The sequence below is a fragment of the Sarcophilus harrisii genome, chromosome 5, assembly GCF_902635505.1.
Source record: "Sarcophilus harrisii chromosome 5, mSarHar1.11, whole genome shotgun sequence".
Lineage (NCBI taxonomy): Eukaryota > Metazoa > Chordata > Mammalia > Dasyuromorphia > Dasyuridae > Sarcophilus > Sarcophilus harrisii.
In genome coordinates, this window is record NC_045430.1 from 64,681,624 (window position 1) to 64,707,620 (window position 25,997).

The 25,997-nt window shown below is 37.2% G+C and overlaps 1 protein-coding gene and 1 pseudogene across 2 annotated transcripts in view; one reads left to right on the plus strand and one right to left on the minus strand.

Annotated features, from left to right (window-relative positions):
• Positions 1 to 13,437, plus strand: part of LOC100927444 (1,5-anhydro-D-fructose reductase-like) — a 30,787-nt gene extending 17,350 nt beyond the window's left edge. For both annotated transcript variants that reach the window (XM_031939754.1, XM_031939752.1), the window contains 3 exons: positions 2,127 to 2,210; positions 7,617 to 7,699; positions 13,001 to 13,437. In XM_031939754.1, coding sequence (XP_031795614.1) covers positions 2,127 to 2,210; positions 7,617 to 7,699; positions 13,001 to 13,043 — 210 coding nt within the window. In that variant the 3' untranslated portion in view covers positions 13,044 to 13,437. The remainder of the gene's footprint in view (positions 1 to 2,126; positions 2,211 to 7,616; positions 7,700 to 13,000) is intronic.
• LOC100927192 lies at positions 6,745 to 7,221 on the minus strand (annotated as a pseudogene).
• Positions 13,438 to 25,997: the final 12,560 nt, after the last annotated feature.

The following is a 25,997-nucleotide window of genomic DNA, read 5'->3' on the forward strand; positions in this document are numbered from 1 at the left end:
ATGTACAGCTCTAACATCAGCACTTTCTTCATTCAGGTTTAATTGGGATGAAATGAGTCATTTACAAGGTGTTGAACATTTATGAAAGGAAATTTACTTTGTCCTAAACAACAAGAATATGCAACAAGTGGTACTTAACTACTCTGGACAAGCTTTCTCCTTTTGGAAATGTATATGATTTGTGGGTCATCAGAATAACTTATTGTGGTCTTGAATACCCACCACATCTGAGAGGCTGAGACTCCACAGGAATGGAACTTTTTGTGCCCCTACATAATCAGGAAGCTGGAGGCAATCAGGTTGTGAGGCAGTTTTGTCCTAGGTCTGCCTAGTGTTGATTGAAGGAAGAGGGGTGGGAGGAAAGGAAACTATTTTAAGAAAGGTAAAACTGGTTAAACTTAGGGAATAGATTTATTTTCTTTTAAATAAAACCTTTCCATGTTATAAATGGAAAGAAGTTGCATTAGGGAAATGCTGGCCCTATCATATACTATCCATTAGTTGTGAAGTCTTAAGAATCTTCTAGAGGACCTTCCATCATTTAAAGGCTTATAGGGTTTTTACTAGACAGTCTGGCTAGCATAGACATTACTAAGGGGAAAAGGGAAAAAACAAAATAAAACAAAAGTATGAAGGAGAATAAAAACTAGAAATCCTAAGATTTTTCTTTCCTTTTCTGAAAAACTATATCTCAAGTCTCAGTCTGGTTCATTTGGTGAATGACCGCAAATCATTCATGGGCCTTTCAGTGTCCCAAGAGCCTAAGGAGAAATGATGATGATGATGATGTGGTAGTGGTGGTGGTGGTTTACATGTTTAACAATTCACAATTTAACCTCTTCCCTAAATATTAGAATAAGAACAGGGCTATCTGTAGCATTCCCCAGAAAACTAATTTCTTCAGAATATCTTACAAAAGTGTATTGGAAGACAAAAGTTATTTTTAAAATTCATTTTGTTCTACTGTCATAATTACTAGAGTATGAAGCTCACTGACCTTCCTCATATGACATAGTGACAGAATTTGGCTAATTAATTTAGACTTTGATGATGTTATTGATAAGGTCCTAAATGTTGAGGGCATTTAGCAGAGAGAGAGACTGGAGTATTGATGGAATTGTTCCCTAGGGCAGACAGGGAAAAGGCTCTGATAGAGATCAGTTTAGCTTAGTGGAACCCCACTCCCTGTGGAGGTCCCCCCGGAACATTGCTGTGTCCAGTCAAGAAATTCAAGTTAGGTCAAGCCTCTGAGGTCCGTCTTCTGAGGTTAAATTTTTCCTACAAATTTGCTTATGGCCCACGCCATCGCTACTGCTCTCATATGGGTCAGTCTGCCATTCCACCTTGTCTCAGGATGTCTTTCCCCTTACACCTCCCTCATGTCACATGGTGTTTCTGCTAACTCCACTCCGCTGTATGGTGTCTCTCTTTTCAACCTCATTTCTTGTTTTTGGGATTTAGCCTACCAGCTAAGGACATATTCCAAGCTCACAGGGTGTTCCCTTTCTGCTGGGTAATTGTGAGTTGCACTAAGGAACTTGAATTTTCCATCAATAATTATGAAAACTCCTTTCTTGCTAACTACATGCTCTCTTACTCTATTTCAAGGGTCCTCAAACTTTTTAAATAGGGGACCAGTTCACTGTCCCTCAGACTGTTGGAAGCCCAGACTATAGGAAAAACAAAAACTTTGTTTTGTGGGCCTTTAAATAAAGAAACTTCATAGCCCTGGGTGAGAGGGATAAACGTCCTCAGCTGTTGCATCTGGCCTGTGGGCCATAGTTTGAGGACCCCTACATCTCTTTCATATTTACCATTCCTGGCGTCTTTTATATTCATTTTGTCTGTAATCTCTTCTCCCAAATAAACCTACATTTTGCCAAAGAGAATGGCCATTGTGAATACTTTCATGTAATCAAAACCCAACATTTGGTGCTTTACCTGAAGCACATCAACTGGTGCTACATCTGCCACATCAATATCATTAATAATTACTTATTGGAAGGATTATTTTGGGGGTAGGGAGGTATTAAAGTAATTATACAAAATTTTACTCTTTGTAGAGAAAAAAAAACTATAATTAGCTGACACCAAGCAATCTCTCTATGTTTGGGTTTTTTCTATAGGTTTTGATCCGATTTCATATACAGAGAAATGTGGCGGTAATCCCTAAATCTGTCACACCAAGTCGAATAAAAGAGAACTTTCAGGTAAATATTGCTGACTGGTAGGTGACTGGGCCAACAATTAATTTACTAGTCATCAGGCCAAAAGGTATGAAGGGAATTGTCCTGCAATCTCCTTAGATTTCAGGATCAGGGAGGTAGAGATAGAGATAGACAGAGTGGGACAGGTACTACTAGACCTGTAATCAGAAAATCTGAGTTCAAATCCTAGTTCTGCTATCATTTAACTCCTTCAGGCCTATAAAAATGAAGAGTTTGAACCAGATAATTTCTAAGTTTCCTTCCAATTCAATCTATGATCCTGTGATGGAGTCATAGATTCCATCTTTATGACTTTGTTATAAGAAATTTGGGGTGATTGAAGCCACAATAGAAGAAATGGTCCCCTAGGTGTTGGGGCAGCCTCAGCTAAGTCAGCTCAGGGGAGGGTGGAGTGGGTTATGTCAGGGAAAATGTAGTTTTTCCTTCGATAATAGAAAAAAACCATGGAAGAGCTCCCATCAAACTCTTGGAGTTTACCCTAGGGCAGTGTCTTCACTGAGATGTTGTTGCTACTCTTTTCTCAAACCTTTGTTTTTGGTTCATTCATATTTTCCTCCATTCATTTATGTATTTAAAAATCCCTTCCTGCTGAATTCCTGAATATTAAATTACTTTCTTTTATCCTCTATTCAAAACTTCCTTTCTTTCTGAGTAACAGGACTGTTTAATAACTAGGTATTAAGGATTGAGACATTATATCTGCTTGAAGTAAGGGTGTAAATGATTGATTGGACTAAAAAAATAATTTCTTAAATCAAATGAATATCTAATTGATAGATTGTATATGAAAGATAGAAATTAGTCTGGCTCAAGTGCCTAGAGAGCCAGATTGGAGTAAAAAAAACCCTGGATTTAGTTCTTTTGATACATATTTTATGTGTATGTGTGACACTGGACAAATCACTTAATTTCAGCTCTAAGATAGGAACTCCCAGGCTAGGAATTGCATAAATCAGTGGAAATATGAGCCTGGATGCCTTCCCTTCTCCACCCCATCCAACCAAAAAAGGAGAGAGATTGTTAAGGGGGGTCAGGACAGCTTCCTTTTCCTTCAGGCTGCTCTTTTACCCAAGGAAGGCAGATGAACAGGGTTTAACAATTTCTAGAAGGTATCAACCCCATCTCCTTGGCCAAATCAAAGCTAGTGAAAAGACCAAATGATGAAGTTTATAAAATGCTTATTACTAGGCCTGGACTGTAATAAATATTATATGAATATGCTTATTTCTTTTCCTTTCCCATTTTAAAAAAAATTTCTTTTTTAGTGTGAACTTAATCATCATTTCAAACATATCAAACATTTAAATATGAAGGAGAGAGGGGAAGAGAGAGATAGAGAGAAGAAAGGAGGGAGAGAAAGAGAAAGGGAGGAAAAAGAGAGAGAAAGAGAGAGAGAGAAAGAGAGAGAAAGAGAGAGAGAGAGAGAGAGAGAGAGAGAGAGAGAGAGAGAGAGAGAGAGAGAGAGATATTCAGATACTTATTAATTATGGCCAGGACAAGTACTTAACCTTGTTTACTTCAGTTTCCTCATATAGTAAAATGAGCTGAGGAGGAAAATGGCAAACTACTCCAGTATCTTTGCCAAGAAAACCTCAAATGAGGTCATGAAGGGTTGGAAACAACTAAGCAACAACAAAAACAAGAAATTGAACTTTATATTTTGCTTCTAAAGAAATATATAAAATTTAACAAACTAGTAACAAAACTGCCCCCCACCTTTTTGCCATTTTCTCTTCTGAGCATTGAAAAATGTATTTCTGATGTTTTTTTTTTTTTTTTCTCTCTCATATCTATTGCTTTTCTCTAATCTACCACCTTCATTCCCCCTTCTCCCAATCCAGGGAACATTATAAGAACTCATAAAGTTGAGATGATAATTGTAAACTATTACAGTAATTAGGTCACTTTGTAAGTACTCCAACAGTGAGAATACAGCTTGGGACCTTTGTGGAATTGGCTGAGACTCTTAAATCCTGGACAAAGAATTTCTTAGTCTGCTTTGGTAAACTTTTATTTGCATTTTTTGATATCTTCATATTTGAATGGGAAATTGTATCCAAATACCGGGGATATAAAAATATCCAGGAATTCTTCGATAAGTACTGCTGCCAATCTTATTTGTCAACATGCAGAGACATTTTAATAACTGGTTTATTATATACTCAGAGCAGAGTGTCATGGTATTCAAAAATCAATTTAGAAATAAATAACATTTCTATAAGTGTTATAGAAGACAAATCAGGATGATTATTAGGAATTTTATAGAGGGAAAGTAAAAATTTATACATCAAAGAATGGATAACAAAAAGATCACATCAGGTAAATTAACAAAGTGATTAGCAAATACTTGAGCTAAAGCTAATATCTTAAGCTGGAATTTTGAAAATAGAGAAAGAACTGACCAGACAGTGTCAAGGTTGTAATTTGTGTCTCAGCTTAATTGAATAGGTATAATAAAGCTAAACCAGAAATTCTTCTCTCACTAATCTGAGCCAGAGTTTCATGTCTCAGCTAAATTTTCTAAGTTCCAGCCTGTTATGTGACTTACTTCTCAGGCAAAATAACAGCTATATTAAAATTCTCTTAGGACACTGGTTATATAATGGTGACTTTGGAAAACTACTCTCTAAGTAACAATGCTTGTTTGAATATCAGTCATCAATGTGACATCTCTTGTAAACAGCAAAATGCAAGCTAATTCTTCTTAGCAGTGGAACATTTTTTTCTATCCTATATGAAATAGAACGTCAGATTGGGTCAGGTCAGAGCAGGTCAGAAATCATCATTCTTGTCCAAATTGCTAGAAATAAGAGCAGATTGTTTATTTCAGAACAAATGACATTAAAGTAAGTTTCTAAGTATACAGATATATAATATTCTGGAGTTGATTTTGAAAGCAATCATCTGATCAGGGATGGACTAGTTTCCTGGATTATAATACTTTGAATTGCTATTATTAGTTTGTGTTCATTAAAATTTAACCTCATAAATATTTATAGCCAGTTTTTCATTTCCTGGCTTTAAATCCTCTCTTCACAATGTAATTAAAAAGCTCCTCCCAACTTAGAGTCAAAAGACTTGAATTCAAGTCTTGGTTCTGATGCTTATCACTTACCACTTGAGTCTAGGCCTCATCTCATTTTCTTTTTCTTTTTAAAAATTTCTCTATATGATTAAATTGTTGTTGTCCTTAGTCTTCAGAGAGGAACAAAATGACATCATTATGTTAGGACTGAGTTAAATATATCTGATTGTGGCTGATCAGACCAATATGAGCTTGAAATGCTCTGCCACAGGTTGGATACAAATAGTCTATGTGAACATTTGGGGCAGCTTCTCTAATTTTGGATATTTCGGATTTCCTTTGGGCTAACTCAATTCTGCTTAGCTCATAGAGCCCAGTACCTTCTCTGATGAGGGCACTCCATGCTGGGCAGTCCTGTGCCATGTTGTACAATTGATTCTAAAGTTCTTTTTTAAAAAAGATCTTGAGAGTGTCCTTGTGTCACTTTTTCTGACCATCTTGTGAGCACTTGCCTTGTGAATTCTCCCTAAAATATTGTTTTTTGGGGGGCAAGTGTACATTTGGCATTCTAACAATATGACTAACTTAACAGAATTGTATTTTCTGCAGTAGAGTTGGAATACTTGGCAGTTGCAAATCAAACCATATTAAATTCTAGAATAAATGAAGTTTTTTTTTTTGGAAAGGATTATTAGATTATGCAGTAAACACAGTATAATTAGTTTTCAAGAAAGCATATGACAAAATATCTCAAACTATTTTAGTGGATAAGGTAGAAGGATAGCATGTTGACAACAGTGAAGTTAAGGTGAATTCAGAACTAGTTTTGTAACCAGAGTAGTCATTCTTTAATATAATTCTAATTAATGTAATATATTTAATATTTTACTATCTAATTAATATAATTAATGTTAATATAACATTTAAATTACTATTTATATAATATAAACATTATATAATTATATGATATAAATATATAATTATTTATATAAATATAATGATAATAACATAATTAATATAAATATAAATAATATAAATAAATATCTAATTAATTTAATTCTTTAATATAATTCTCCAGGGAACAATAAGTTTGGCTCTGTGCATTTTGCCATTTGTATTAGTGGCTTGACTAAAGGCATAAATGGCAAATGTGATTGATGGCTAGGACATTTTACTGAATTTAATAAGATGACATTCATTTGGATAAATGGAAAATCTTATTTTGGGATTAAGAAAAATTAATTTCAGAGACTGTAAAAGATGTGGCAATTTTAGCCTCACCTTATTTTCAAAATGAAGAGTCTGAACCATGTGGGAATGGTGATTTTGATGGTGATAATTGCTTTAACACTTTAAGGTTTATAAAATCCCTTGCTTACATGACCTCACTGTATTTTTATAAATAGCTTTTTCCCCCCACAATCCATGATAAATAAACATTTTATTTTTATATATATAAAAGATTTATTTATTTATTTTTTTAAATAGTCATTTATGCCATGAATTCGTGGGGGATTGGTTCCAACAGCTCAGGCTGCTTGCCATTGATTCTCACAAAATGTGCTTCTCTGGGTGGAGCATGCTCATGTTTCAGTTGAACCCAAGTGCCTTTTTGTTTGGCTTCCTTCTTCTTCTGATCATTTTCCTTTACTTGCTTTAGGAAGCTATCTCTGCTCTAGAATGTTTAATATGTTCAATATGGACATTAATTCTCTTGGCTAGAATCTTGCCCTTAACTTGTTTGTTGATAACAATACGGATAGCATGTGGAGTAACATTATAGACCAGTCTTGCCAGGGTCACATTTATGGGGTGTTCCTTGCTGAACTGTGTCCATACCCTCGATATCTACAATATCACCTTTCTTGCATATTTGCATATATGTAGTCAAAGGAACCATTCCAAATTTTCGAAAAGGCCTAGAAAACATGTATCTGTCCCTCTCCTCTTTCCTTTGGTATTCCTCATTTTGGCAACTTATTCAAATGCAGCTGGGCTGCTCCAATAAGGAAATAAGACACCAGGGAACAGGACCATAAGGACCCTTTGAGGAAGGTAGTGTCTGTCATTCATTCAAAGAGAACCAATTAACATTCCAGGTGATATCTTAAGTATGAATTGTATTTAAATGTCACAGAATGGCACAAAATCATCAACTTTACTTATGCTTCCATAATTATAGAAATCCAGTGCAAGGCAACTATTATTTTCCTTATTAAATGGATGAGGATACTGAGACTTAGGGAATGATTTATCTAAGATTACACGGTGTTCCACACTGGGTCTTCCCAACTTCCTCTATACTAGATTATGTCTAGGGTCTTTTTTTCAATAACACATTTTATGATATTCTATGGTTCTAGGTGTTTGATTTTGAACTTGCAAAAGAAGACATGGATTCCCTCCTTAGCCTGAATAGGAATCTTCGATTGGCTACATTTCCTTAGTAAGTTTGGCTTCCCTTCCTTCTGTTTTAAACAGCGAGATGTTCGTCAATGATAATCATTGGACATGATTGCTTATAGCAGGGAGGAGGATTTTATTGGTTTTATTGTCATAACAAAAATCACTTAAATTGAGGATGAGCTTTGAAATGCTTCAAATGTAAAGACAGATGTTGGAATCTTGCATGCTACTGCTTACTCCAACTTCATTTCCATTTTCAGAAAATCAAATTCTAGGGACCAGATGTGGGGCATTGCCTGCCCAAGTTTTTCATTTTGCAGAGACAAAAGCATAACTTGTATTTGTTGCATTTTAATCAATAAGGGGCAGTTTTCTTCTGATCTGTCTAAATAGTTGAACTTTTTGTTACCTTCATCTGTAACATCTGCCCCTCTCTTGTCTCCTTGTCATTGTACAAGCTGCCTCAGATGTCACTTTACTTCATATCACACTCAGCTCAGTAACTTGGAACTCCTAGATTCTTTCAAAAAGTTTTTCCATATTCCCCTGAAGTGTTAATACCCCCTTCCTCAAATGTTAGCATTTTCTCTATGTTGCATATGTACTTCTCTCTGTACATGTTATATCACTCTAATAGAATTATGAGAGTAGAAAGTGCTGTATTTTTCTGGGATAGGGAGAAAGAGGGGAGAAATTCTCTCCCTTTTGTCTTTGTAATCTCAGCATTCCCACAGTGTCTAATGGCTCATCAATACTTAATGAATGACTGTTTATCAGTTTGCCAGAAACCTTCCCACTTATTTTCTAAACATACATCTCAGAAATGTATAAACAGGTGGTATACAAATATACTTTACTTTGCCAATGTAGATATGGCATAGGGTGGGGTTAAACAAGTGTTTATAGTTGTTGAAATACCCATGAGTTATTGTCCATTTGAAAAGTCAGGATATTTTAGAGCAAGTCCAAAGCCATATTCCTTCAGTTTCTACTTCAAGGTTTTGGAACTGTCTTGGAGGATAGAGGCAGTAGGGATAGCATCAAAAAGGCTCTTCTGATAATTTGTAATGCTTGTGGTGATTAAAATTATGCCACTTACAATAAAGGCAGAGCTCTGGGCCAATGGCATTTTATTAAAGAGTCTATATCCCTCTCTTATGACGTGGACCTCAAATCTTCCTCAGAATCTGAAATGCCTCTTCCTTCCAGGGCCCTAGTTTTCTTTTTAAATGTTAGCTTTTTGTTTTCAAAATTCTTGCAAAAGTAGGTTTCAACATTCACTCTCGCAAAAGCTTCTGTTCCAAATTTTTCTCCCTCCTTTTCCCTCACTCCCTCCCTTAGACAACAAGTAATCCAGTATATGTTTACATGTGTAATTCTGGTCTTTTCTTATAGAACAACATGACTTTCATATACCATATCCTATTCAGTCCAACTAATGGGCGTCCATTCATTTTCCAGTTCCTTGCCACTACAAAAAGTGCTGCCACAAATATTTTTGTACAATATGGGTCCTTTTCCCTTTTGTATGATCTCTTTGGAATATAAGCCCAGTAGAGATACTGATGGATCAAAAAGTATGGAAAGTTTGATAGTAGGGTCCTGTTTTTATAGGGCTATATGTCCAGTTGTTCTGGAACAACTATACCAAATACAGAATAATTCCATCCATTGATATGTGATGTATAAACCAAAATAAGCAAAATAATATAGCAGTGGGGTCACAAGTTGGGTGAAGTAAGGAATATCTCCTTAGTTTGGGCAGAAGGAAATGGTACAAGTTTTCAGAATCAGTGACCTAAATAATTATAAGATGACCCCATTCTCCTATTGGACAAATGATTGGTCTGGAGGTACAAAAATATTTTTGAGGAATTTCCATGCAGTTGAATCATCCTGGTCACCATTTCAAGGAAAAACAAGGGTGGAGAGCCTTTAGTTAACTTCCTATAGTTAAGCAAATGATATCTTATTCTGGGTAAACAAAAAGCAGTAGTTATGAGTTTCAGCTGGAGTCAAGAATCATGGGATTAACTCTAACCCAATCCTGAGACAGGATTCAGCAATCATGCTTTAGTGGTGAATGACTGATGGTGGATCAATTAGTACCAGATAGAATGGTAGGTGAAAGTCAAGACTGTTCTGGCCACTTATCCTTTCTCAATGGCAAAATCAAGGCAAGGTAGTAGAGTTGGGATAAATGATCATGTTTGGTCTATGTGAGAATTAGATGGAGGCTGGAATGCTACAATGAGGAACAAGGAAATAAAAATATAAAAAGGAAAAATGTAATCAAGGATGGGGATTCAGCAAATGATTGTAATTAGAAATAGAGAACCATTTCCACAAGGGGAAGAAGGGGCTAATAGGGGAATTAGACTCTTCAGATTGGATAGCCAATAGGGAATCAGGAGAAGGAGTGAACTACATCCAAATGAGGAGACCACTGAGGGAAGAGTGATAATGTAATCAGGGGGTGGAGATTCACTCATGGGGGGGGGGGGTAGGAGCAGGGAGGAGGGAGAATTATTCACGCCTGATAGGTTGTGACCTCTGGTAGTTAGCCAATAAGGCATCAAGGGAAGGGCTTGGGTTTAAGGTATGAAAAAGAACAAGTATTGATTCTAAGCATTACTATTCCATGGAACACCCCTCTCTTCCCCTCTGCAGTATAATTACAAACTTTTAATTTCAGGACTCCGAAGTCCAATTGAGTCATTTCTCACAGTCTAGAACTTAAGGTCCAAGGCAGGAACTTAATTTACATTAGGAACAGAAAGGGAAACCACAGACAAGAATCTGCGTCAATGAAATGCCTGCACAAACTTAGTAGGTATTGAAGATGTAAATCACCTGTAAATTTACTTAGTTCAGTTTGAACACTACAAGGAAGTCATTGACAAACGTCAAAGCTGTTCTGAAAATGATTCTATTTTGTGTATTTTCTGGATTTTTGTGGATTTTCAGTTTAGGCACATCATATACTTGTTTAGATCACACATGATTTCAGAAGAATCCCTGATTTCGTCATTATGGAAGACTCTTGACATGGAAACTTCCTCCACTAAAGAAAAAATTATTAACATATTTTCTTCAGCATTTTCTATTGCCACTTTCCACCAAGGAGTTATCTTATAATCAAAATTTATAAAACTTATTAAAAACAATGTATAGAAAAAGTCTAATATCTGCAGTATTCCGTATCTTAAACCCACCCTTCTGCAAAGAAAAGAGGAAACTATCTTGTCACATATCTTTTTTTGGGACCAGATGTGTTAATTATCATTTCATAATGTTTAGTTTCAGTTATTGTAATATTCTTTGTAGTCATCATTATTATGCCACAGTTCTCTTTTAGTATCCTGACTCAATTTCCCTAATTATCCTGACTCAGTCCTGCCTCAGTTTCCCTGCTTCTCAGTCCTGCCAAACCTCCCCTCCCTCTTTATCAGAAAACTTGATAAGGATAAAAGATCTTATGTTTTAGAATTTAGAATATCAGAATGCTTCTCCCCATTCCAAGCTATTGGAATGTCAGATACCATCTTATCAAGATGCCTCTCCCCATGTTGGGGTGCCTCCCCCTGATTATCTCATCTCATCTCCGGAGGCTCCCCCCACCCTTTCAGAGTCCTGATCCGGCTCTCAGCACCCTGACTCTGCCCCTGCCTCGATCTACCCTCTGCATCTGAGCCATGTGTATATATGTCATTGAGAACTCACATTCTTTGCTGGATTCTTGGAGACGATAGTCTCATTCAGCCCTGGGACCAAACCATGGATCCATTGATTCCAGTAAATCTCTCCCTTTTAAATAAATTATTAAATACTGTCTAATCTCTATCTAGCTCAGTTTCTCCATCATTATAACGTATATTATTTTTCCTTCCAGTCAATTGATATATTAGTTCTCTTTGGTCTCCTGATCTTTGTGGGGGGCCCTGGGTCAGAAAACCCTGAATCTCCTGACAATTCCTCCTTACTCTTTTACTTGGTTTTAGGAAACTCCTAAAATAATCCCCACTTTCAACTGTCTTGGAGATCCTGGCCTCCAGAGTAATCACCACCCAATGCTGATTTAGAGATCACTCCCTCTGTTCACCTGGAGATCATCCCTAGCGTCAGGCCACAGAAAGATAAATAAAATTGAACTCTGTATCCCAAATCGCTGTTACCTTCCTAATCAGGAGCTCACTGAGAACTGCTCTGTCAATAAGCCCTTTTTGCCAAAACCCAACTTGGAGACTGGGACTGCTTGTAAAACCTGCAACACCAGCCTGGGGAATTCCCCAAAATCTTTTAAAGTGGCTAACAATTCATATGGGAACACCCATAATTCATAGCCCTAAATACTATGCATTAATATAACCCTCTTATATTCAGCTGATTCCCAATTTTATAATACCATTAATCTGGAACTAATTCAATAGCATCAGTATTTTGGTCTTTGCAGAACCAACTAATGACAACAGTGAAAATAACAATAAATCTTTCTTAGGTTGGGAGTTAAAAGGTATATACCAAGGGATGTTTTGTTCATGTAACCATGCTTTGCAAACTGTCACATGGAATAGGATCTTATATAATGATTAGGATTGATTAAACTGTTTAAGAAACAGTATGGTGTGCTGGATAGAGAGATGATGTGAAAGCTAACAGGAGTCCTCAAACTACAGCCTGCGGGCCAGATGCAGCAGCTGAGGATGATTATCCCCCTCACCGGGCTATGAAGTTTCTTTATTTAAAGGCCCACAAAACAAAGTTTTTGTTTTTACTATAGTCTGGCCCTCCATCAGTCTGAGGGACAGTGAACTGGTCCCCTATTTAAAAAGTTTGAGGACCCCTGGTAAGAAGATGGGTTCAATCTCTGGCTCTGACAAATGGAGCAAGTCCCTTCACCTTTGAGGAGCTGAGGTGAAGTACAGTGGGGCGTGGAGAGTGGGAGGCAAACTAGGGTTCTGAGCACCAAAACTGTCCTCCCATATATTTTTACTAATAATATTACCAATAATTTACTAAATATACTAAATATAATTTACTAATAATGTTTTTTACATTTTTAAAGTGTTTTTCTTTTTTAAAACAGACAGGGGACCCCTACTCAAAGCAGCTTTCTAAGACTCTAAATTACAGAGAAGGTGGAGGTTTCTTCACCAACGGGTCCCTGTATGAGTGCAAATCATTAGTCTCATCCTTCCCATGTCCAGTCATTAACACCTATGTAAGCTACTAAGGGCTGTTAAGACTAACTTTATACACATTATAGAAACGATGCACATTATTCAGTTCAAATGCTTATTTGTTAAATTCATACCAAGATCTTTTCTTTCTCTTTTTGTAGTGCTAAAAATCACAAAGACTATCCTTTCAACATAGAATACTGAAGATGGTCTCCATTGGCCTTCTTGTTTTGCCCTTCCCAGCAGAATGCAAAGACAACAATCTCAACTTCTAGAAAACTTCCTCCACTGCCCGTACCCCAGAAAGTGATTTGTAGTTTTAAAAAAAATGTATAGAGGAGCAGCTTTGATTGGGAAATATAAAGAATTGGAGGGTGGCCAGACTTTGCATTTTTTTGCAGTTTCTAGTGCTGTCTAAGCAACTGAAGACAGTATATTGAGATATTTTAGAATACTGACCTATAAATCACCAATAATCTGTATGTTATGGTACCTAAATGTACCTTATCCAGTTAATTAGTTAATTCACTGTGGAGAAATACATGATATAAATAAAGTAATGGTAAGTGAAATAAATAAAGATGCAATTTGATCATAATGTGGTTTGGTTTTCTTTTTGACTCAGATGTATGTGGAAATGTTGAGATAAGCCAAAGATTTGGGGGTATTAGGATGTGGATTTCAGTATTATCTCTGAAAGAATCATGCTCAATATTAATAACCAAATTAACAAAAACCATATGATCATCTCAATAGATGCAGAAAAAACATTTGATAAAATCCAACTTCCATTCCTATTAAAAACACTTGAGAGTATAGGAATAAATGGACTTTTCCTTAAAATAATCAGTAGCATCTATTTAAAACCATCAGTAAGCATCATATGTAATGGGGACAAACTGTAACCATTCCCAATAAGATCAGGAGTGAAACAAGGTTGCCCACTATCACCATTACTATTCAATATTGTATTAGAAATGCTAGCTGTGACAATAAGAGTTGAGAAAGAGATTAAAGGAATTAGAGTAGGTAATGAGGAAACCAAATCATTACTCTTTGCTGATGATATGATGGTATACTTAGAGAACCCCAGAGATTCTACTAAAAAGTTATTAGAAATAATCCACACCTTTAGCAAAGTTGCAGCATACAAAATAAACCCATGTAAGTCATCAGCATTCTTATATATCACTGACAAAACCCAGCAGTTAGAGTTACAAAGAGAAATTCCATTTAAAGCAACTACTGATTGTATAAAATTTTTAGGAATCTATCTGTCAAGGGAAAATCAGAAACTTTATGAGCAAAACTACAAAACACTTTCCACACAAATTAAGTCTGATCTAATCAATTGGAAAAATATTAAATGCTCTTGGATACGGTGAGCAAATATAATAAAGATGACAATACTACCTAAAATAATCTATTTATTTAGCGCTATATCAATCAGACTCCCAAAAAACTATTTTAATGACCTAGAAAAAATAACAACAAAGTTCATATGGAAAAACAAAAGGTCAAGAAGAATCATGATCGAACCTACCTCCAAGTCAAGCATGATATTTATTTGGGCATCTACTTGGGGTAAGGGGTGACATACTCTGTGTGCTTCTTCCTTAAGGTAGAAGGACAACACAGCTGAATGAGGAGAGGGTTTATATAGAGTAGGGAATAAGGGGAAAAAATATAACTGGAGAATTGGGTGATCTCCGAGGAGATGTTTGCATACTTTTAAGCAATCTCAGAAAAATTCCTGTGATAGTAAAGAAAGGACCCCTGAAGTGCCCAGGCGAGAGAAAAACAGGGCAGCCAAAATAATGAAGTTTTAAGAGTGTTTATTGCTAGCTAGCGACTGAACCCCAGCACCAACATGGGAGGGGTCAGTAATGAGTGGCCTCATGGTCATATATTTAAGAAAGTAGAGAGAGAAATCAAAAGTTTTTTTGATACATTTGTCATAATAAAGGAATTTCTATTCTAAACAGGAGGCAAAAAAAGTTATCACTCTAAGGGAGTCATTCTCAGGCAGCAGCAAGCAGCATTTCTTATCAGGTTGTCAAGGTGTCAATGATACAAGGGGTTAATCCCACAGTTCATGCAAAATAGAACCTTGCAGGGTCCGTATTAGAGAGTTTACAGTATCTTTGTGTGGGGAAAGGACGACAACTTCCACACAGTGCTTGTTGTACGGGGAGCCCTCCAGATGGCAGCCCTCCAACTTGATGCAACGTGCCCCTCCATTCTTCCTCTTTTCCTCAATTTCTTATCTCTTCTTCCCTCCCTTTTCTCTCAGGCAAATGGAATCATCCAAAAAAAGAAAAAAGCAAATAAATTGTCAATTAACCATCCCACAAAAATCCCAAGAGTGAATTCCTGCACATATCACAGTAGGGTTTCCTAAAAATCATTCAAGCATAACAGCAAGAGTTACACAATTTTAACAATTTCCATTCCAATCTCAACATACAGTAATAAATGACCCATTCAGGATTTAACAGTCATTCATCAACCATTTTCCAATTCTCATATCAGTCTATCAGGGGCAGGGGGTGAAGCATCTCATCCAAAAATTGCTTCATGCTGGTAAGTGGCGAAGACAGTCTGAGATAGAAAGACTGGTCCACAAGGACTGCTGCAAGATGTGAGGAGGCCAAAATAGACCGGCCAGCAGCTACCCATGGAAAGAAACATGCTTGTCCCACAGGACAGCCAAACGCCTGTCAGCTGTAGTCCCAATAAAAACAACAGTTGGGTTTCACAGACCACTGTTAATTGTCCTCTCATCATTTAGAAACCTATAAAAACCTGAATATCTTTGGACATGAATGTCTAGTAACAGATAGATGACCAGGTTAAACACTCATTTGCCTAAGTATTTAGGATACAATGATTACATATGACCAGACTGGAAACAGCAAGGTATGACACAATTGAATTGCATTAACAAATTCTAGTGACCATTGGCTCCTATTAGGCACAGGAGGAGAAAAAAAAATGCAGAAATATGAGTATAACATAATATAAAAACTGATCCTTCAGCACATACAGGACACAGGATAAAGAAACCTTAAGCCAGTCATACCTCAGATTATTGTCCAACTAACCATCAGAGGGTGGAGCTTAAAAAATCCCTATAAATATTAATTATAAGCCCAACAAATTTTACCTCCAATAACAAATTCCATTGAACAAAGTTTCAGGTAGATCCCAAACAGGTATTTACCATAAACTTCTAACTACAAAGATTCAAGATTATGTTTCTCACAGTCCCATTTTGGGGTGCGTTTCCACTTCACCCTGAAACTCTAAAACTCCTTGAAGGAGAAAATCTCCTTCAACTCTGCCCTCAATGAGGGACCCAGCCCTGGAGAAAGCAAACAGTTTCATGCTGTTATCTAGGTGGGGCTGATTTTAGTTCTTAGGAAAAGAATTCCAACTCTATTCAAGAAACTCAATCTATTCAAATTCCAGCTCAAGCTGAAACCCAGCTCATAGAGGAGCCAACTTGGGACTCCACCCACAAGCCCCCTTCAGCTTGTAGCCAAAGCTCCCATTATAAAAAAGCCAAACTAAAATCCTTTCTTTGCAGAGGTTCCAAACATGCCATGCTATGCTATGCCATGCCAAGAAGGTCTCTGCCCACTGGAATAATATTCTTTTCCAGTGTCACCTGCTCTTTACCATCACCTATTTCCCTAATAAGACTTTATGCCTCTGTCAGGATTTCTAACCTTACTTCCCAATCCCTATAATAAACCTCTTTTATGAAGAGGTTTTTGGGTTTGTAAGTTCCTTTACAGAGAATCTCTGTGCCATCAGAAGGGTGTTCCGCAAAACTCCCTACCCTTGCGCTGACTCCCTAGAGGTTGCAGGGGAGCCAAATCCCTCCATTTGGTTCCATGAACCCCAAACCTGCACTAGACCTTATCATTTAACTCCCTGACCACCAGAAACCCAATCTCATTTTGGTTCCCTAAATCTAGACCTCATCATTTGGTTCCCTACTAAAGGGAACCCCAAAACCTAAACCTCATCAATAGGACTGTCATGCTTAGAAAAAGGTAAAAGGCTCTTTTTTTATTCCACGAGGAAGAATAAGTGATAGAATTATTGGGGCTGGGGCCACAGCTAAGACTCCATCATTACAAGAGTTGTTTGCTGGAGAATTTCTCAGCCATGAGATAGTTGGCTCTCCTAGGAGTGTTTTTCCAGTCTGGGGTCCTTAGTCAGAATAGAAGTCAAATTAAGGGAGTAAACCAAATTAAAAAGAAAAGAGACTTATTAGCACTCGAGGAAGGCTGCTGATGATAACAAATCTCAGCTCATCAGGAAATGGTACCTGATTATGTTGCCATACACTTTGGGCACGGTTTAGCAAACATAACCAATGGGATATTTTTCAGTCATTTAAGAAAAACTGATTATCAGATCAGACTGGGTTCCTATAATTGGAAGCTCAATGTGGTTCTTATAGAAGATGGACTGGTAAGCCTTTTCCAAAGAAAAGAAACAAGACTATCTTTTTAGTCCCACTATTGAGGTTGGGAAGGGACCCCAAAACAGTAACACTCTTTAGCAAAGAAATGGGATTTTAACAATTAATTGTTTATCAGGACGAAGAAGCCATTAAAAGGGAGATAAATAAATACAACATTGACTGCTAGACTGAACTTGGAGAAATTAGCAAAGATCTACAGAATGAGCAAATCTCTTATAGGGGAAATATAAGGATGAGGTGGGGATGGGGTTAACATCATAACTTGGCTTTCTGATTGGAAATAGTAAAGATGGGGTTTCTAGAGTGCTCCAACTGAGGTGAGACTACAATCAAAAGTCTATTTGAACAAAAGTCCTACTTAAGACTGATCATGATCCCTCTGTACCTTTCCCTGCTTGCCTCAGGGGCCTCATCACCATGATCCTCATTTTACAGATGGGGAAACTGAGGCAAATAGGGTTAAATGACTTGCCCAGGTCATACTGCTAGTAACTGAGACAGAATTTGAGTTCTGTCTCTGATTCTAGGCCCAGCACGCTTATCTTCTGCCCCATGTAGCTACCCTATGTGGTAGGTAACTACTGCCAAATATATAGTTACTGCTACTCAGAAATTACAGAGGTAAAAACTTAGATTTGGGACAGAGAGGGGTTGTAGTATTCTGGCAAGTTACAACCCAAATTGCCTCCAAAAAACCTTCAAACAACCCTAGGTTTTATTATTTGTTATGTTCTTTTTATTATAATTATTATATTTATTATTATGCTCAAGCATAGAATATATCTAAACAATTATAGGATTCTAAACACACTTCTTATAGGCAAAGTTACATCAGAGTGACAGAGAAATAATTCTTTCACAAATTGCAATTAAGGAGCAAGCCCATGCATCCTTCAATGTCATAAAAGTTGAACAGCCAACTAAATTTATTAGAACCTCATGAAGGCAAATATTTTTTGTTGGCTCTTAGATGGTTGAGATGGGAGTTAGTCAGATCTAACCCTGTTAAGATGAATTCCCATTGCAGCCAGATTCTAATGGGAATCTGTTTGGATGGGAAGGAAGTTCCTAAAAGAAGTAGGTTGTATGCCCCAATCTCTCCTTGCCACATCCCACCTTTAACCTATTTCAGGGGCATTTGGATTCTCCAAATGTTCTTTCTCCAAAGGTTCTGACCATATCTTTGAATGAATCTCCCATTTCCCACAACAATACAAGTGGGGCTTGATCAATCAATGAAATATGAACAGGAGGTTGGAAATATGAGCAAATATTCTGTACAAAAGGCATCCTGGGAATGGTGAGAGGTCACAGTATACCCAGCTTATCTGCCAGGTGGCCTGAGATGGTTGACCATCTCCACTAGAGGAATATTTGGGTATGGCTCTTGAAATTTAGCATTGATAAGAAAGCAATCCAAAGTCCTAGGCTTTAGAGGCCCTTCAGTCCCTCTCAAATCTGAGGTATTCTGTCCCAGATCCATTTGGATCATTTAGAGGAGGCTAATCTATGTAGCTCAGTCCATAAAGGGAAAAGGTATGACGGGCACAGTATCTGTGTGGGCCCTTTCAGCACGTTCAGCTTCTATGCATGTTACTGTGGATAGGAAGGAAAGGAAACCAGCCAATCAAGGGGAACTTGAGCTACTTTTCTAGGGTATATGGAGCTCTTTAAGGGGGCAAGTTCTTTAAGACAAAAGCAAACCTATGCTGGGGAAGGAAGAAGGAAGATGTGGAGAGGGTCAGGCAGAAAAGATAAGGCTGCATGGCTGTTATGTGAGAGAATCTTGAAGGATAGAGCAGAGACCTTCATCAAGGGAGCTGCTATGGCTAAGTGGTTTGGGCCAGTCTTGTTTTCTCCAATTAAACACCAAAATAGAAAAACACAAGAAGCACCTGACAAAATTGAAATTCAGAAAATCACTGAATTAGCAAATAAAATGAGGAAAAGGATTTTAAAAACTTCAAGGTTTTTTTTAAATACAATACATGCAAAGATAATTTTCAACATTCACCTTTGCAAAATCTTGTGTTTTGTAGAGGGCCACAGACAGTGGGGGAACTCTCAGTGAGGCATGAGACCCTTCAGCTCAGAGGGACCCTGTTGACAATGTCTGGTTTGGCTCTCATCTGCCCTTTGGGTGTCTTAGCCTTCCTGAGAAGGGGGAATCTGCAAACTGTGTTCTACTTGAAGCAGAGATACTAGCAGTAAAGAGGTATTTACATGATAAAAGCAAGGTGCTTATAGTAAGCACATGCTCAGTGTGCTGTGGTGATGTAATTGTACTAAGGTATTTAAGATGAGAGAGCTTAAAATAAACGGACTCCATATTTGACCATCCACATGGGTCCCAGCCTCATCACTACTCCTCTAAGACCAAGGACTGGGGCTGGTCCTGAGATCCTCCAGAGAGCTAGTGTGGATGGTACATTTTGGCATCATGACATGGGGTTCCAGAAAGCACACTACAGTGTTCCAAATTTTTCTTCCTCTCCTATCTACTTCCTTCTCCCCAAGAAAGCAAATAATCTGATGCTGGTTAAATCCTTCTAAATATATTTCCATATTCATCATGCTATGCAAAAAAGAAAAATCAGATCAAAAGGGAAAAAAAAGAAAGAAAAAGAAAAAAACACAAGAAAACAACTTACAACAATAAAAAAAGGTAAAATACTATGCTTTGATTCACAGTCAGTCTCCATAAGTCTCAGGATGCAGATGGCTCTCTCCAGACTATAGGAACTTCCCTGAATCACCTGTTGAAAAGAATTGATCATCATATAATCTTGTTGCTGTGTATAATGTTCTCTTGGATCCACTCACTTCACTCAACACCAGCTCATTTAAGTCTCTCTAAAATCATCCTGCTGATTGTTTCTTATAGAACAATAATATTCCATACCATTCATAAACCACAATTTATTCAGCCATTCTCCAACTGATGGGCATCCATTCAGTTTCCATTTTCTTGCCACTACAAAAAGGGCTGCCACAAACATTTCTGCACATGTAGATCCTTTTCCCTCCTTTAAGATCTCTTTGGGATACAGACCCAGTAGAGACACTGCTGGATCAAAGGGGATGCACATTTTTATAACCCTTTAGATATAGTCAGTTCTTACTTCAGTAGTCTTTTATTTGAATATAAGCTCCAGGATGTTAAAAACAAACAAACAAACAAACAAATCCTAAAATGAGGGTTTTAAAAACCTGGGGGAGGAGTAGGAGGCACAAGACAACAAATAGCTTGTGTCACAGTGTTAACACTGGGGTAATCCAAGATTCTTGGGCTTTGAGGTCTCTAATACTGTGTCTCCCCAAAAAAGGGGGGAGAGGGGTAAAGGAGCACCAAAAATGCAGTGCTTTGATCCTCAAAATTCCACTGAATAGGCAAAATAATATGAAAGCAAAATCACAAGTTGGGCGAAACAAGGAATATCTCCAGATAAGATGGACAGGTTTCTCCTTAATTTGGACAGAGGAAATGGTACAAGCTATCATAGTGGTTATAAGATGGTTCTTTGCTCCTATTGGACACATGATTGGTCCAGAGGTAAAAAAAATATATATTTTTGAGGATTTTCCATGAATTGAGTCACTTTGGTCACATGGTCTTGTTCATCATGACAAGGAAAAACAGGGGTGGAAGGCCTTTAGTTAAATTCCTATAGTTAAGCAAGTAAACTTAGAATCTGCAACTCATAGCTTTTTTTTTTTTTTTGACAGGATTTTTTGATATGATTCTATCAAATTGATTAATAATGATTGGAGTAAAGGTCCAAAGTGAATTATTTCTCTCATTGCCTCCCTTCGATTCATAGAAAGATACTAGTTTTTCTATGGATTGTTATAATTTATTTATTTATTTTTACTTGCATTTTTTTTTTTTTATTATTAAAGCTTTTAATTTTTCAAAATATATGCATGGATATCTTCGACATTAACCCTTGCAAAATCTTGTGTTCCAATTTCCCCCCTTTCCCTCACCTCCTACCCAGTATATGTTAAACATGGTAGAAATACAATTAAATTCAATATATGCATACATATTTATATAATTCTCTTGCTGCACAAGAAAAATCAAATCAAACTGGAAAAAAATGAGAAAGAAAAAAAAATGCGAGCAAACAACAACAAAAAGAATGAGAATGTTATGTTGTGGCTCACTCAGTTCCCACACTCCTCTCTCTGGGTGCAGATGGCTCTCTTTATCACAAGATCATTGGAACTGGTCTGAATTATCTTATTGTTGAAGAGAACCACGTTCATCAGAATTGGTTATCATATAATCTTGTTGCTGTGTACAATGATCTCTTGGTTCTGCTTATTTCAGTCAGTTCATGTAAGTCTCTCCAGGGCTCTCTGAATTCATCCTGCTGGTGGTTTCTTACAGAATGGATTGTTATAACTTAAATGTATGGAGGGCAGTCCTCTATGGGCAATGCAAAATCAGAAGGGACCACTTCCCTTACTGTGATACAAAGATGACATTAGAGAAGAGGGAAATGGGCACAATTAATAACACAATAACACAATTAATAACAATAACAATCCCTACTGATTATGTTCCATTTGATTATATATTAACTCATAATAACCTAAGTTTACAATGAATATCTGAGATGACTCATTAATCAATAATCATGAGGGACAGGTACCTCCTGATAAAACATGTCCTACAATTGGGAATCCATAAGGCATTTGATCCAGCACAATAATGCTTTTTCTGTCTTACATATGAGTTCTGGAAATTTTCTGTGATTGTGAAAGATATTTAAGCAATTTTGACAGTTACTCCAGAGACCTCTGATCCAATGCCCTGGTCTTCTTGTCCTTTGGAGATTTCTCCTCTCAAGCACACTGAAATGAATGGGGCTTCTCTACAGCTTCTAGTGCATTTGCTTTTCCAGGTCCCTTCTCTGTTAAAATTTTTGGACAAAAATAGATCTAAATACAATTCTAGGCTGCTATTATAATAACCAAGTCAGGTATTGAGAGCCAACTCTAATCTTAATAGAAGTAATATACACATCACTGGATCAGAGAATTATATTTCAGGATGGCAAATTCAAACAACTGAAAAATTTAAAAAAATTCTCAACCCATTTTTACATTCAGCATATATAACTAGCTAATTCTGTTGTAACTATTTATTAATACAACTGAAAAATTATCACTCTGATTATTTTTCTTTTAACTGCTCATCCCTCCTCTAGGAGGATGAGATTTTGCTAGGGAATTATTAATAGAATACCTTTTTTTAAAAATGCACAACTGAATTCATTTAAAAGTTGTCAGAATAATTTTAGTTGTGGCAAAAAGTTCTGGGAAAGGGTAGATAAAAGCACTGAGTAATCAATTTCAAGACTGTACAAACATGTGCAAAACATTGCCTTTCAAGACACATTCACCTTTAAGGTGGTAATAATAAACTCAAATAATGTAGATTTTGCCCATTTAGAACACAAGATAATCTGTCATTCTCTATATTTAAAACCAAAAAGAAGCATGTTTCTTCTAAATAATTAATAAAACAACAATTTGGTCCTACAAATTCTTCCATCAATACTCAATTATCCTTACATTAATTTTAGGAAGGACTAAAATTTTAGGCTAACAAGCTGAATAAGAAATACCTTCTTATTAGTAAGTTCATTTCAAATCATTTCAAGAACATGACTCTCTCCATGGGAACTTAGCCTTTCTTTAATCCTATGAGACCGGGAATATGCCACATGTGTTTGGTTTCACCTCTACATTCCCAGGAACTAGCCACTCCTTGGGACACAATGGATGCCAGTGAGGGTTGGCCCCCTCCCTGACATCTACATTTATCAAGTCATATCTTGGAAGCCCATCTGGCATTTCCTTCTCCTATGCCTAACTTTCTATATGTAAGCAAGTTAGCTCTGTGCCTTCTTTGTTTTCAAGCACTATAAATTCAGTCCCGTTTTAATCCTCATTGGCCTTCACCCACAGAGATACTATTCTGCCTGGGATAAGACTTTTCCTGATGGAGTTTGAAGGCTGCAACTGGGGCCCCCAGCCACTTTCCAGTGCTCCTTAGATCGGTGATGTATCTTACCTCTCTCTCTCCTATTTTAATCATAGTTTTCCTTATTCTTTGTCTTTTATGCATTATTTACTGTATTGGTTGTTATTGTAGGCAATCTATTCTGTGTATTGTATAAATAAATTTTACTTTCACTTTAATTGAGTTAAAAAAAAGTGCCATTTATAGGAGTGATCCGAACCTATCCTTAAATTAACAGAACAAAAATTGGTATCACGAACAGGATATGCTATATATAAATGCCTTTTTTAAAGAAGAATTGCGATTCCCCCACACCGGTTGAAGTTCCGGGTTGGGAGGACATGCCCTTTTCTTCCTTAGTGAAGATTTGGGCAGAGAACTCGGGAGTGTGTGAGAACTGGAATGGTCGAGTAAGAAATGGCAAGCCGGCTCACTTAGCTGAATGCTTAATTAACATGCCAATAGAGAAAGGGAAGGAAATGAATGGTATCTGTAGGAGAGGATGGGCTTTGTTAACAGCGTTAAGGAAGGTGTGTCAGCAGTTAGATGATAAAGAGGAGGAAAAAATTCAGATGGAAAAAGAAATGTCTGAATTGCAGAGACTAATGTCAATGTTACAATGCCAAAATTTCATTTTGGGAGATCAAGCTCGTAATTACCAGGGCATTGCTGAAAAAGAGGCTGTCCAAGTAGCTCAATATAAGTATAGGAACAGGAGAGGGAAAGTTAACAAAAAGAAAGTGCATGCTATAATTGCCTCTGAAAAAATGGATTGGGATCCTGACAAATGGGATGGAGATATATGGGATGAGGATGATGAAAGAGGGGAAGAAATAGTAGAGGACGAAATTCTTCAGGCAGAGGAAGAGGCTAGACCCATTATTAGATGAAGGGCTGAAAGAGAAGGCAATAATCAACCAAGAGTTACTGAGATAACTGAGGATTTTTCACAGAGGGAAGTTACTGATTTACTTAGCAGGTTTTCTCTGAGAACAGGGGAACCAGCTATCTCATGACTAATTAGATTAAGTGATGGAGGAGCTGGTGGAGTCTGGCTAGATCCTCAGGATTGTTTAAAATTCATCAATTTAACTTCAAACCCTTTTGTACAACAAGCCATTAGAGACCATAGTCAAATTGGGCTTAATCAGAATGATAATAATACCAATCTTTTGGAACTAGTTGCTCTGGGTTTGAGAAATCAGTATCCTGACTCCTCCATGTGGCCTAATGCTGCTCGCCCCTGGTATACTCTGAGAGATGGAATTCAAAGACTGTAAGAGGAAGTCATGAAAACTGCAGTCTTAGTGGGAGATGCTGACTCATACACTGACACCCCAGTGATAGCCTTTTACATAGAGCTCCTATTGTAAAATTAGCTCCTCCTGCCTACAAACAGTTAACTTGACCCCTAGTGGCAGCCCGGGGAATTTGGGACAAAGGATAGGTGTTATCTCAATTGGGGAGATCTGGGAATTTAAAGATGGGTGAATCCTGTCCTAGAGAATGAATAAACCGATTGGGTTTAATTCTAAAGAATAATAGAATAGAGTCTAGAAGGAAATTTTCTGCTGTTAAAGGGAGAAAAAGAGAAGAGATAGATGGCTTACTACTCTGATTGTATCAGCTATATAAAAAAGAAGGTGGGAAATAAAGGACAAAATCGCTTGAATTAACTCCCACTGCACCACCCACCTCCCTTTATCCTTCCCTAGATCATCTAAAAGGGGAATAGGATAAAGGTCAATCCTTATGTGTCCATGCCTTACATACTGATCATAGACCCCATGTGCCTTTAGTAATATTTTGGAAAAATGGATCTACTACTAAAACCCATGTTTTGGTGGACACGGGGGGCAGAAGCCACATTGATTTATGGGAATTCTACTAAATTTAGAAATGGAATTCCAATAACTATTTCGGGGTTGGGTGGATATGAAGTTAGGGCTAGACAAGTGGTGTCTTTGAATATAAAGATAGGAACATTTCCTAAAAAGGAGTATATTGTACCCATTCCTGAGTATATAATAGGAATTGATATATTAAAAGGGATGACCTTACATTTACCTAGGACAATTCAATTTGTATATGACTTTGCAAATAGCTGTAGTGGTAGAAATTATTATGCCCAGTCTCTGTCCCTGTTCCCTCAAGAATTGTTAGTCAAAAGCAATATAGGATACTAGGAGGGACAGAAGAGATTACTCAAACCATAAAGGAATATGTGCAGACTGGAGTGTTAATTCCTACAACTACTGCCTGGAATAATCCAGTTTGGCTCAGAAGAAATCTGACAGATCCTGGAGGAGACAGAGATTATAGACAATTGAATAAGTCATCCTCCCTTAATTGCAGCTGTCCCAAACCATTTCTCTAATAGAAGCTGTGCAGTCATATCCTGGTTCTTGGTATGCAGTAATAGACTTAGCTAATGCATTTTTTACTATTCCTATAGAACCTAAGCAGTGGGACCAATTTGTGTTTACCTGGCAGGCAGACAGTATACCTTTACTAGACTTCCCCAAGGTTATTTACATAGTCCCACTATTTGTCATCGGATAGGGGCTGAACACTTTGGATGAACTTAATTGGTCTGATGTGAAATTAACCCATTATATTGATAATA